The sequence below is a fragment of the Oryctolagus cuniculus genome, chromosome 15 (genome assembly GCF_051225735.1).
Source record: "Oryctolagus cuniculus isolate XC-2025 breed Fujian yellow rabbit chromosome 15, ASM5122573v1, whole genome shotgun sequence".
NCBI lineage: Eukaryota > Metazoa > Chordata > Mammalia > Lagomorpha > Leporidae > Oryctolagus > Oryctolagus cuniculus.
Window position 1 is genome coordinate 87,817,418 of NC_142881.1, and position 14,026 is coordinate 87,831,443.

At 39.5% G+C, this 14,026-nt stretch overlaps 1 protein-coding gene across 1 annotated transcript; it reads right to left on the reverse strand.

Annotated features, from left to right (window-relative positions):
- Nucleotides 1-12,561: 12,561 nt before the first annotated feature.
- On the reverse strand, nucleotides 12,562-13,543 carry LOC100345265 (olfactory receptor 6C4-like). The gene has a single exon (XM_089314202.1). It carries the CDS (start codon nucleotides 13,493-13,495, stop codon nucleotides 12,563-12,565), a length of 933 nt encoding a protein of 310 aa, XP_089170328.1. The 5' UTR covers nucleotides 13,496-13,543; the 3' UTR covers nucleotide 12,562.
- Between the last annotated feature and the right edge of the window lie 483 nt (nucleotides 13,544-14,026).

Below are 14,026 nucleotides of genomic sequence, written 5' to 3' on the forward strand. Positions count from 1 at the left end.
TGAAATTGTTATTAATTGTTCTTTAAGCACAGATGATGGGTACAATTTGCCAGTAAAGGAATATGGTCTTTGATCACAGATCGCCTCAATCTCTTACTAATGAGTGTATCATTTGTGTTTTTATTTCTTTATGATTCAGCAGACTGGGTTCTATGTTTCTAGGAGATTGTCCGTTTCTTCTAGAGAATCCATTTATGGTGAAAAATTGTTCAAAATAATCTAGTATTTTACTCCGTATTTGTGAAATATTCGTTTTCCTTCCTGTTTTATTTCTAATTTCATTTATGAGGACCTTCTCTCTGTGTTTATAGTCCATCTAAATTTTATTGACTTTCCATCATTTCATAATACTAATCAATTTTGTGGACATTTTCTGTTATTTTTCCCACCTCTCATTTTCCCATCTCTCACCTGTTTTTGCTCTGATATTTGTTATTAACTTTCTTTGAATAATTTTGAGCTTGGTTTAGTCTTCTTTTTCTATTTCCTTGAGATATAATGTTCATTATTTTTTATTTGGTTTATGTATTCCCTTTTGATACAAATATTTCTCACTATAAAACTTCCTCTGGGAGAGGTCGTTGTGGTGAAGAGGGTAAAGCCACTGCCTGCAATGTTATGCCATGTCAGCACTGGTTCCTGTCCTGGCTTCTCCATTTCCAGTCTATCTCCCTGTTGATGACCTGGGAAAAGCAGTGGAGGATGGCTCAAGTTCTTTGTCCCTTGCCAACCATGTGGGAGACCAGGAAGAAGTTCCTGGCTCATGGATTTGGCCTGGCCCAGCCCCAGCTTTTTGCAAATGTCTGGGAAATGCAGTAGCCAATGGAAAATCTCTCTCTCGCTCACTCTCGCTCTTGAACTCTCTTTCTCACTCTCTCATTATCACTCTCTCTATCTCCTACTTCTCTCTGTAATTCTGATTTCCAAACAATTTTTTAAACTGCCTCTTAGTTCTGTCTTGCTGGATCCATAAATTTTGCTAGATTGTGCTTGTTTTCATTTGTCATAGATAGTATTCAATTTTTTAAAAAAGTTGTTCTTCAATTCACTTGTTGCTTAGAAGCAGGTTGATGAATGTCAACATACTTGTGAATTTTCAAAAGTTCTCCCTACTGTTAATTTCTAGCTTGATACCATGGTGATTAGAAAAGATGCTTGGTATGATTCCAGTTTTCCTACATTTGTTAAGATGTGGTTTGTAGCCTAACATGACCTATCCTGAAAACAAAAATTGAATGTGCACCGGAGAAGATTGTGTGTTGCGTGACCGCTGCATGGAATGTTTTGCAAATCACCTGTGTGTCCATTAGGTCTGCAGCTTACGTCAGGTTCAATAGGCCCTTATTGATTTTGTGTCTATCACTGAATATGAAGTATTGAAGTCTCCTATTGTTCCCACATTATTATTCTATCATGCTTTATTTCACTCTTCAAATGTATATTTTATTTATAAATTTAAGTACTCTAATGTAGAGTGCATACATCTTTATCATGACTTTCTCTTATTTTACAGTTCTTGATTTGAATTCTTCTTCACATGATTAGGTAGAGTGATTTCCATTGCCGTTTTTTGTTACTATTTGCATGGAATATCTTTTTCTTTTCCTTCACTTGATGACTTTATGTGCCCTGAAATTAAAACAAGTTACTTTTCATCTGCATATAGTTGGGTTTGTTCAAATCTGTCTTTTTTAAGGTTTATTTATTTACTTGGAAAGGCAGATTGCAGGCGTACACCTTCCGGATAGGTTAACGCCGGGGAGACCTCGGAGACACCAGACGCGTTTATCGGCTTTTCAGCTTCACTTTATTTTTCAGCAGACTCGCGTTACATGTCGCGAATGCCCGCCCTCTTACCGGCATTCATTCACAACTCCTTCATTCACCACTCCCGCTTACTACTGGCGTTCATTCACAGCTCCCGCCTGTTACCGGCATTCATTCATAACTCCCGCCTGTTACCGGCGTTCATTCACAACTCCGCCTGTTACCGGCGTTCATTCATCACTCCACCTTTTACCAGCGTTCATTCATTCTCCGTCTTTTACCAGAGTTCATTCATTCCTCCCGCCCACCGTCCACCTATTTATATATGATTCACGCAAAACATGTTACCAACTAAGTGTGGGAAACATGCAATAACAGGATGCTTAAAGTCAAAACAGGATCTTGCAATTAGCAACGGGCAGGGTGGAAAAAGCCCAGCACTAAACTTCTTGTCGGGAGGGGCACAGCTGGCCAGGCTGTCCCGTTCCCCGACAGCAGATGAATAAAGAAAAGGAAAGAGACAGAGAAAGAGAGAACTTCCATGCATAGGTTCCTCCGCAGACGTCCACTACCAGCCAGGTCTGAACCATCTAAATCCAGGAACCCAGATCTCCAAGTGCTTGTGCATGTTCCAGTGCCTTCCCAGGCACAGGAGTGGGAAACTGAATCACAAGCAGAGTGGCTGATGTGGAATGACTGTGTCAAAGCAGTGTAATTGTCCACCTACATATAAATGGATAAAGAAATTGAAGTATATATATGGATTATCATGTTGTGGTAAATGAATGGTGTTACTGACAACCAAATTTTAAACTGTGTACTTAATTCATGTTGGAAAAATGAATTGAAACATGGTATATTTACCCCTTTTATTTAAAAGTTAATTGCCAAAAATGGTCTGCTATGTTAGAGCAATCATATTTTCAAATTTTAGAGATCAAAAAAGCAACGACGGTTCAGATCATTAGTTATTCTGAGAAAAATTATTATCAATTCAATAAATTGTCTACATGTGGGGAAAAGAAAATAGCCTTAATAAAATCATATGGAAAAGTTTATAAAACTACAACGTTAGTTGCATCAAGTCTAGTCTTCAAGTTGTGATTATGTCACTAAAACTTCACATAACAGCCACTTATTATCAAAAAAAACCAGAACAATGTGACTAAATTGAACTTTTACTTAACTCAGAATAATTCTTAGGTGTTTAAATCCATTGAAAATAATCCCTTTTTCATTTTTTAAAAAATATTTTTAACTTTTATTTAATAAATATAAATTTCCAAAGTACAGATTTTGGATTACAGTGGCTCCCCCCGCCCCCCAATAACTTCCCTCCTACCCGCAACCCTCCCATCTCCCTCTCCCTCTCCCATTCCATTCACATCAAGATTCATTTTCAATTATCTTTATATACAGAAGATCAACTTAGTGTATATTAAGTAAAGAATTCAACAGTTTGCACCCACACAGAACATAAAGTGTAAAATACTGTTTCACTCCTAGTTATAGCATTAATTCACATTGTACAACACATTAAGGACACAGATCCTACATGAGGAATAAGTGCACAGTGACTCCTGTTGTTGATTTAACAATTGACACTTTTGGTTATGGCATCAGTAATCACCCTAGGCTCTTGTCATGAGTTGCCAAGGCTATGGAATCCTCTTGAGTTTGCCAACTCTGATCTTATTTTGACAAGGCCATAGTCAAAGTGGAAGTCCTCTGCACCCTTCAGAGAAAGGTACCTCCTTCCTTGATGGACTGTTCTTTCAACTGGGATCTCACTCGCGGAGATGTTTCATTCAGGTTTTTTTTTTTTTTTCCCAGAGTGTCTTGGCTTTCCATGCCTGAAATACTCTTATGGGCTCTTAAGTCAGATCCGAATACCTTAAGGGCTGATTCTGAGGCCAGAGTGCTATTTAGGACATCTGCCATTCTATGAGTCTGCTGTGTATCCCGCTTCCCATGTTGGATCGTTCTCTCCCTTTTTAATTCTATCAGTTAGTATTAGCAAACACTAGTCTTGTTTATGTGATCCCTTTGACGCTTAGACCTATCAGTATGATCAATTGTGAACTGAAATTGATCACTTGGACTAGTGAGATGGCATTGGTACATACCACCTTGGCAGGATTGAATGGAATTCCCTGGCACGTGTCTAACTTTACTGTTCGGAGCAAGTCTGATTGAGCATGTCCCAAATTGTACATCTCCTCCCTCTCTTATTTCCACTCTTATATTTAACAGGGATCCATTTTCAGTTAAATTTAAACACCCAAGAATAATTGTGTGTTAATTAAAGATTTCAACCAATACTATTAAATAGAACAAAAAAATACTAAAAGGGATAAAGTATTAAGTTGTTCATCAACAGTCAGGACAAGGGCTGATCAAGTCACTGCTTCTCATAGTGTCCATTTCACTTCAACAGGTTTCTTTTTTGGTGCTCAGATAGTTGTCACCAATCAGGGAGAACATATGATATTTGTCCCTTTGGGACTGGCTTAATTCACTCAGCATGATGTGTTCCAGATTCCTCCATTTTGTTGCAAATGACCAGATTTCATTGCTTTTTACAGCTGTATAGTATTCTATAGAGTACATGTCCCATAATTTCTTTATCCAGTCTACTGTTGATGGGCACTTAAGTTGATTCCAGATCTTAGCTATTGTGAATTGAGCTGCAATATACATTGAGGTGCAGACAGCTTTATTGTTTGCCAATTTAGTTTCCTTTGGGTAAATTCCAAGGAGTGGGATGGCTGGGTTATATGGTAGGGTTATATTCAGGTTTCTGAGGAATCTCCAAACTGACTTCTCTAGTGTCTTAACCAATTTGCATTCCCACCAACAGTGTGTTAGTCCCCTTTTCCCCCACATCCTAGCCAGCATCTGTTGTTGGTAGATTTCTGAATGTGAGCCATTCTAACTGGTTTTGATTTGCATTTCCCTGATTGCTAGTGATCCTCAACATTTTTTCATGTGTCTGTTGGCCATTTGAATCTCCTCTTGAAAAATGTCTATTGCGATGCTTGGCCCATCTCTTAAGTGGGTTGTTTGTTTGTTGTTGTGGAGTTTCTTGATCTCTTTGTAGATTCCAGTTATTAATCCTTTATTGGTTGCATAGTTTGCAAATATTTTTCCCATTCCATCGGTTGACTCTTCACTTTCCTGTTTCTTTTGCAGTACAGAAACTTCTCAATTTAATGCAATCCCAATTGTTAATTTTGGCTTTGACTGCATGTGCCTCTGGAGTCTTTTTCAAGAAGTCTTTGCTGGTGCCTATATCTTGAAGGGTTTCTCCAATGTTCTCTAATAATTTGATGGTGTTGGGTTGTAGATTTAGATCTGCAATCCATGTTGAGTGGATTTTTGTGTAAGGTGTAACGTAGAGGTCTTGCTTCATGCTTCTGCTGTGGAAATCCATGAACATGGAAGATTTTTCCATTTTTTGGTATTCTATTTCTTTCTTTAAGATTTTGTAATTCTCATCGTAGAGATCTTTGACGTCCTTGGTTAAATTTATTCCAAGGTATTTGATTGTTTTTGTGGCTATTGTGAATGGGATTGATCTTAGTTCTTTCTCAACCATGGCATTGCCTGTGTATACAAAGGGTGTTGATTTTTTGCACTAATTTTATATCCTGCTACTTTGCCAAACTCCTCTAAGAGTTCCAATAGTCTCTTAGTAGAGTTCTTTGGATCCCCTAAATAAATCATCTGCAAACAGGGATAGTTTGACTTCTTCCTTCCCAATTTGTATCCCTTTGATTTCTTTTTCTTGCCTAATGGCTCTGGCTAAAATTTCCAGTACTATATTGAATAGCAGTGGTGAGAGTGGGCATCCCTGTCTAGTACCAGATCTCAGTGGAAATGCTTCCAACTTTTTCCAATTCAATAGGATGTTGGCCGTGGGTTTTTCATAAATTGCTTTGATTATATTGAGGAATGTTCCTTCTATACCCAATTTGCTTAGAGTTTTCATCATGAAATGGTGCTGTATTTTATCAAATGTTTCTCTGCATATATTGAGATAATCGTATGTTTTTTCTTCTGCAGTCTGTTAATGTGGTGTATCACATTGATTGATTTGCGAATGTTGAACCATCCCTGCATACCAGGATAAACCCCACTTGGTCTGGGTGGATGATCTTTCTGATGTGTTGTTGCATTCTATTAGCCAGAATTTTATTGAGGATTTTTGCATCTATGTTCCTCAGGAATATTGGTCTGTAATTCTCTTTCTCTGTTGCATCTATTTCAGGTTTAGGAATTAAGGTGATGGTGGCTTCATAGAAAGAAATTAGGAGGATTCCTTCTTTTTTGATTGTTCCGAATAGTTTGAGAAGAACTGGAGTTAATTCTTCTTTAAATGTCTGGTAGAATTCAGCAGTGAATCCATCTGGTCCTGGGCTTTCCTTTGTTGGGAGGGCCTTCATTAGTGATTCAATTTCTGTCTCAGTTATAGGTCTGTTTAGGTTTTCTATATCTTCATGGTTCAATTTACATAGGTTGTATGTTTCCAGGAAACTATCCATTTCTGATAGGTTTTCCTGTTTGCTGGCATACAAGTCCTTGTAGCAATTTCTGATAACTCTTTTTATTTCAGTGGTGTCTCTTGTTACATTCTCTTTTTAATCTCTGATTTTATCGATTTTGGTCTTTTCTTTCTTCTTTTAATTATTTGGTCCATGGAGTTTCAATTTTGTTTATTTTTTCAAAAAAAAAACAGCTCTTCATTTGGCTGATCTTTTGTAATGATTTTGGATTCAATTTTGTTGATTTCTTCTCTAATTTTAATTATTTCTCTTCTCCTACTAGTTTTGGGTCTGGTTTGCTGCAGTTTTTCTAGACACTTGAGATGCATTGATAGCTAATTTATTTGGTGCATTTCCAATTTCCTGATGTAGGCACCTATTGCTATAAACTTTCCTCTTAACATTGCTTTTGCTGTATCCCATAAGTTTTGATATGTTGTGCTGTCATCTTCATTTACTTCCAGGAATTTTTTTATTTCTCTTTTGATTTCTTCTATGAACCACTGTTCATTTAGGAGCATGTTGTTCAGTCTCCATGTGTTTGCATATGCTCTAGGGATTCCTGAGTTGCTAAATTCCAGATTCATTCCAGTGTGGTCTGAGAAGCTGCATGGTATGATTCTAATTCTTTTGAATTTCCTGAGGCTTGTTTTATGGCTTAGTATGTTGCCAATCCTAGGCTAGATTCCATGTGCTGCTAAGAAGAAAATAAATTCTTTAAGTGTAGATTCTGTAGATATCTGTTAGATCCATTTGGGCTATAGTGTCCATTAAATCTCCTGTTTCCTTGTTGATCTTCTGTCTGGTTGATCTGTCTATTTCTGAAAGTGGAGTATTGAAGTCCCCCAATACTATTGTATTGGAGTTTAACTCTCCCTTTAAGTTCCTTAACATATCTTTTTTTTTTGACAGACAGAGTTAGACAGTGAGAGAGAGAGAGAGAGAGAGAGAGAGAGAAAGACCTTTCTTTTTCCATTGGTTCACCCCCCAAATGGCCACCATGGCCATCGCACTGTGCAGATCTGAAGCCAGGAGCCAGGTGCTTCCTCCTGGTCTCCCATGTAAGTTCAGGGACACAAGCACTTGGTCCATCCTCTGCTGCTTTCCCAGGCCACAGCAGAGAGCTCGACTGGAAGAGGAGCAACCGGGACAGAATCCAGCACCCCAACTGCGACTAGGACCTAGGGTGCTGGTGCTGCAGGCAGAGGATTAGCCAACTGAGCCGCAGCACTGGCCTTAACATATCTTTTAAATAACCCAGTGCCCTGTAATTACGGGCATATACGTTTATAATCCTTACATTTTCCTGTTGAATTGATCCCTTAATCATTATATAGTGCCCCTCTTTGTCTCTCCTAACAATTTTGTGTGAAAGTTTATTTTGTCTAATATTAAGATGGCTGAACCAGCTCTTTTTTCATTTCTGTTTACATGGTATATCTTTTTCCAGCCTTTCACTTTCAGTCTGCATACATCTTTGTTGGAAAGAAGTGTTTCTTGTAAGCAGCAAATAGATGGGTTTTGTTCCTTAACCCATTCAGCCAATCTGTGTCTTTCAACTGGACAGTTGAGGCCATTAACTTTAAGTTCAATGTGACTATTAATAAGTAGTAATTTTGCCCTGCCATTTTCCCAAAGATATTTTCTAATATATGCTTTGAACTTCTTTTGCTGTGAGGTTTCCTTCCTTTACATTCTTTCATATTGATGACCGTGTTTCTGTGTTTCTGTGTGTAACACATCTTTAAGCATCTTTTGCAGGGCTGGACAAGTGGCGAAAAATTCTTTCAATTTCTGTTTGCAATAAGAGGTCTTTATTTCACCTTCATTCACAAATGAGAGCTTTGCAGGATGTAATATTCTGGGCTGTCAGTTTTTCTCTCTTAGTACCTGGCTATATCTCGCCATTCCCTCCTAGCCTGTAGGGTTTCTGATGAGAAGTCTGCTGTGAGTCTGATTGGAGATCCTCTGAGAGTAATCTGACGTTTCTCTCTTGCACATTTTAGGATCTTTTCTTTATGTTTCACTGTGGAGAGTTTAATTACAATGTGTCGTGGTGAGGATCTCTTTTGGTCATGGTTACTAGAGGTTCTATGAGCTTCCTGTACTAGGATGTCTCCATCCTTCTCCAAACCCAGGAAGTTTTCTGCTAATATCTCACTAAAAAGGCTCTCTAATCCTTTCTCTCTCTCCATGCCTTCAGCAACTCCTAGAACCTGAATGTTGTATTTTTAAATAGTATCCTGTAGACTCCCAACAATATTTTTTAGATTTCTAATTTCTTCTTCTTTTCTTTGGTTTGACTGTATACTTTCCGTGCTCTGTCTTCTAAGTCCAATATTCTCTCTTCTGCCTCACTGATTTTGTGTTTAAGTCTTTCAAATGTGTTTTTTTGTTATATTGAATTCTTCATTTTATTTTGATTTCTCTTCAATATCTCAATTTCATGTTCTACTAAATTCCTCATTTCATTTTGATTCTTCCTTAAGATTTCATTTGCATGAGAGAGATTTTCTGTCCTGCACTGTATGGATTTCTGTAGTTCATGCATTTGTGTCTGATAACTTCTAAATGTTCTTATAAATTTTCTGAATTCCATATCTTGCATTTCTTCTATCTCATCATCTTCATAATCTTTTTTTTAAAATTTTTTTATTTATTTTTTGTACAGGCAGAGTGGACAGTGAGAGAGAGAGAGAGACAGAGAGAAAGGTCTTCCTTTGCCGTTGGTTCATCCTCCAATGGCCACCGCGGCCGGCGCGCTGTGGCCGGCACACAGCGCTGATCCAATGGCAGGAGCCAGGAGCCAGGTACTTCTCCTGGTCTCCCATGGGGTGCAGGGCCCAAGCACCTGGGCCATCCTCCACTGCACTCCCTGGCCACAGCAGAGAGCTGGCCTGGAAGAGGGGCAACTGGGACAGAATCTGGCGCCCCGACCGGGATTAGAACCCGGTGTGCCGGCGCCACAAGACGGGGGATTAGCCTAGTGAGCCGGGGCGCCGGCCCATCTTCATAATCTTGAATTGGAGTATCTGGTTCTTTCGGGAGAGTCATGATGTCTTCCTTGTTCTTGGGTCCTAGGTTTCTGTGTTTTTTGTTTGGCATTGTGGAGATATTCTTTGGTTTCTTCTTCTTTTTTTTTTTCTTGCTGTGGTGGCTTTTCTCATTATACTATGACTCTAGCTTAAGTGGACTGTCTGCTTTTGATGAATCTTTAAAGGCTTGTGGTGGGTGTGGCCAGAGAGCTCTGTTCAGTTCTTCAGGGTTAAGGGTGTGCCAAAGGGGACACACCCAGGTTTAGCCTGGTAAATCTTCTCTCTTTCTCTTTTTTTTTATTCATAAGGGAAGTAATTCTGCTCAGCTGAGCTCTTCTCCTTGATGGCAATCAGTGCCTGAGCGCTAGACCCAGTGGGTATTATATTTGTCTGCTCTGTCCCAAGGACCACACAAGGATCTCTGCAGTCCTCAGTGTAAACTCAGATTCCTCTGCAATATCTCTCACCAGGTGGCCAAAGCCCGAGTTTGTGGCATCTCCCACCAAGACTACTCACGTCTTCGCCACACTGTGAGTTCTCCCACACACCCTCAGTTTTTTTTTTCCCACATTCCCAGAATAAGAGGGAGGAGATATACAGTTTGGGACACATTCCCTTGGACTTACCCCTAAGGGTAAAACTAAAAATTTGCCATGGAATTCCAAATCCCATTAAGTTGGCATGTACTAATGCCATCTTACTAGTTAAAGTGATCAGTTTAAGTTTATAAAGACAGGATTAAGTGTCAAAGATCACATAAATAAGACCAAGTGTGTGCTAATAATAAGGGAAGTTATGGAGGGGAAAGCCGCTATAATCCAAAAGTTGTACTTTGGAAATTTATATTTATTAAATAAAAGTTAAAAAAATAAAAATAAGAAAAATTGATAGAATTAAAAAGAAGGCTAGTGCCATGGCTCACTTTGCTAATCCTCCACCTGTGGTGCCAGCATCCGGGTTCTAGTCCCAGTTTGGGTGCTGGGTACTAATCCTGGTTACTCCTCTTCCAGTCCAGCTCTCTGCTGTGGCCCGGGAGGTGAGCACAGGGTGGCCCAAGTGCTTGGGTGTTCCTGCACCCGCATGGGTGACCGTGAGAAAGTACCCAGCTCCTGACTTCAGATCGGCACAGTGCTGGTGGTAGCAGCCATTAGGGGAGTGAACCAATGGAAGGAAGACTTCCTGACTTCAGATCGGCACAGTGCTGGTGGTAGCAGCCATTAGGGGAGTGAACCAATGGAAGGAAGACTTTTCTCTCTGTCTTTCTCTCTCATTGTCAATAACTCTCTCTCTCTCTCTCTCTCTCTCTCTCTCAATGTATAACTCTGACTGCCCCCCCCCAAAAAAAAGAATTAAAAAGGAGAGAACAATCTAACATGGGAAACAGGGCACAGAACAAACTCATAGAATGCCAAATGCCCTAAACAGCACTATGGCCTCAGAATCAGCTCTTAAGGCATTGGATCTGGCTAAAATCCCATGAGAGTATTTCAGGCATGAAAAGCCAAGACACTGTGGCAAAAAATAACCTACATGAAAGATCTCTATAAATTAGATCCCAGTGGAAAGAATGGGCTGTCAAAGAAGGAGGTGCCTTTCTCTGAAGGGAAGAGAGAATTTCCACTTTGATTATGGCCTTGTCTAAATAATGTCTGAGTTTGTGGACTCAAGAGGCTTCCATAGCCTTGGCAGCTCATGACAAGAGCCTCAGGAGATCATTGACATCATAAATAAGAGTGTCAAATGTTAAATCAACAACAGGAGTCACTGTACACTTGCTCCCCATATAGGACTTCTGACCTTAATATGTTTTACTATGAGACTTAATGGTAAAACTAGTTTTCAAACAGTACTTTCTTCTTTGTGTGTGTGTGGGGTGTGAACTCTTGAAATCTTTACTTAGTATAGAGTTGATCTTCTGTATACAAAGATAATTAAAATGATTCTTAATGAAGAATGAGAGGGGAGAGGGAATAGGAAGTGGGATTGCTTGGAGGTGGGAAGGTGGGTATAGGGAGAAAAACCACTATAATACAACAGTTGTACTTATGAAATTTATATTTATTAAATAAAACCTTTCTATGAAAAAAAGAAAAGCATGACCATTGTCATTAAACAACTATAACATACGAACTATAGATACTGTGTTTTTCCTCTAATTTATCATTTCTGATCAAAGCCTTGAGTAACTGACAATTATAATATTAATTTTACCATTAAATCATCCCACCATTCTCCCTGTGCCATGCTCAAGTCACACTTTTTTAAAAGTATCATGTCACAGAAAGCATCAGTACTGTCACTCACAGTGGTACTAAGATGATGCCTAAAGGTGACCACCACCTGCCCTCTTACTACACAACTGACACACTTACTCATATGTGCATTCGGACAGCGTCACAGCCACAGGCAGACTTCTTCCACCGCTGATTAGATTTCCCCGATATTAAACAAATTTTTGTATGGTAGGGAAAAAATCTTAACTCTTCAGTTCTGTACTTCACAGTTCACAATACTTCTTTACTTGAGGCAATTCAACTTCAGTCCTTTGCTTATAAAACCAACCTGGCAAACAAGTGAAGTCAACAATGACTTCACTTCAACCAGAGGCAAGAAAGGGAGAACTAGAATTGTAAATATTATATATATATGTTTATAATTATGTAACTATTCTTTTTATATACAGATTTTCAACATTAAAAAGAACAGCATTGAGACTCTTCAACGAGTTACAGATTGAAGGACAGTCAGACGTCAATGTGTGAGTGTGTGTGTTTGTGTGTGTGTTGGTATTCACCATTCAGTATCATACCCTGGTCAGCTATCCTTGAATGAATTAATATTCTTAATACCAGGAATTTTGTTCTCTACCTCCTTATAATTACCACAAATATATACAGGAATCCATAGCTTGTCAGCTTTGAGATTCCACCAGCATGAAATAGATTCGTGTATTGAAGGATCTTCATTAAAGTCATTTATCTTAATGATTCACAACAAATGAAAACAGATGATGGACGATATATTTATCTGAATAAAATGAAGATGTTTAGAGTTTCCAGAAATGATTAACAGGTTATCCCTTAATTTAAAATAAACAATCAAACATGAAAAAAGTAACACATACAAAATTGGCAAGTGTGTAGAAGACTGGGCACCTTGAGGAAATTCTGGACTCAACTGGGGAAAAGCTGCACCCTCCACTGAGGAGCTGTGGTTCTACTTCCCCCTGCACAGGGCACCCCTGAGAGCCTGGTGCACCTGCTTGTTGCGCAGGGTGTAGATGACAGGGTTCAGCACTGGGGTCAGCACCGTGTTCACCAGAGCAGCCTGTCTGTTGAAGTCCACCCTGCTCGTCTGCTTTGGCTTCACATAGATGAAAAGACAGCTGCCGTACATGAGAGAGAGGACGATGAGGTGAGACGAGCAGGTGGAGAAAGCTTTCTGTCGCTCCTTGGCTGATGGGAGCCTCACGATGGTGACTACGATGTGGCTGTATGCGATGACAGTGAAAAGGATGGGTATAAAAATAGCCAAAAATGCAACATTGAAGAACAGCATTTCAGTAGATCTACTGTCAGAACAGGAGAGCTTAGCCAAGGGCCCAAAATCACAGAAGAAGTGGGGGATGACATTGGGGCCACAGAAGGACAACTGGGAAAGATGGACAACTGGAGCCACTGCTAAGACAAATCCCAAAGTGAAGCAGGCAGTGACCAGGAGAGAGCACACCCTGGGGCTCATGATGCTGGAGTAACGCAGAGGTTTGCAAATGGCCAGGTACCGATCCAGAGAGAGCACTCCCATAAGGAAGAAAGTTGTTGACCCCAGGAAAAAAAAGAAAAAAGTTTGTGTGAAGCAGGCAGCAAAGGAAATCACTTGCCTCCCTGACAGGAAGATGGCCAGCAGTTTAGGAATCACCGTGGTTATGAAGCAGCATTCCACAAAGGAGAAAGTGCTGAGGAAGAAGTACATGGGTGTGTGGAGGCGATGGTCAGCCCAGGTGATGGTGATGATGAGCGTGTTTCCCATGATGGAGGCCAGGTACGCCAGCAGGTGCACCAGGAATAAGATTTTCCCCAGGTGTTGGACAGTGGGGAAGCCCTCCAGGATGAACTCCTGGACTGCAGACCTGTTCCCTGTATCCCACATCACCACTTCTCAATTCCTTCTTCAGCTCTCACTGAGCCATCTGCTGTGTCACAACTGTATAACAGAAAACTACATTTTATTAATCAAATGACGGAGGGTTCAACTGGACTTTTTTTCCAAATATACTTATTTTATTAAATTATTTACTTGTTTATTTATTTTTGATTAATAGTTGTTAAAAGATTCAATATCATTCATGGATGCAATTCTAGGATTATAAAAATATTCCCTTTTCCTCTCCATCACTTCTATCCCCTTCCTTCCTTCCTCCCCTCCTCCCTTCCTTCTTTTCTTTTCTTTTCTTTTCTTTTCTTTTCTTTTCTTTTCTTTTCTTTTCTTTTCTTTTCTTTCCTTCCTTCCTTCCTTCCTTCCTTCCTCTCATTTTTGAGATTATGTGTTTTAATTTACAATATACTCAGCAGCTTATACTCCACCAAATAATGCGTTCAACAAGTAAAAAGCAAAGAGACCCTAGTTCAGCAGGAAAAGAGGGAAGGGCTATAAACAGTAATTGAAAGGAAAGACAAACAA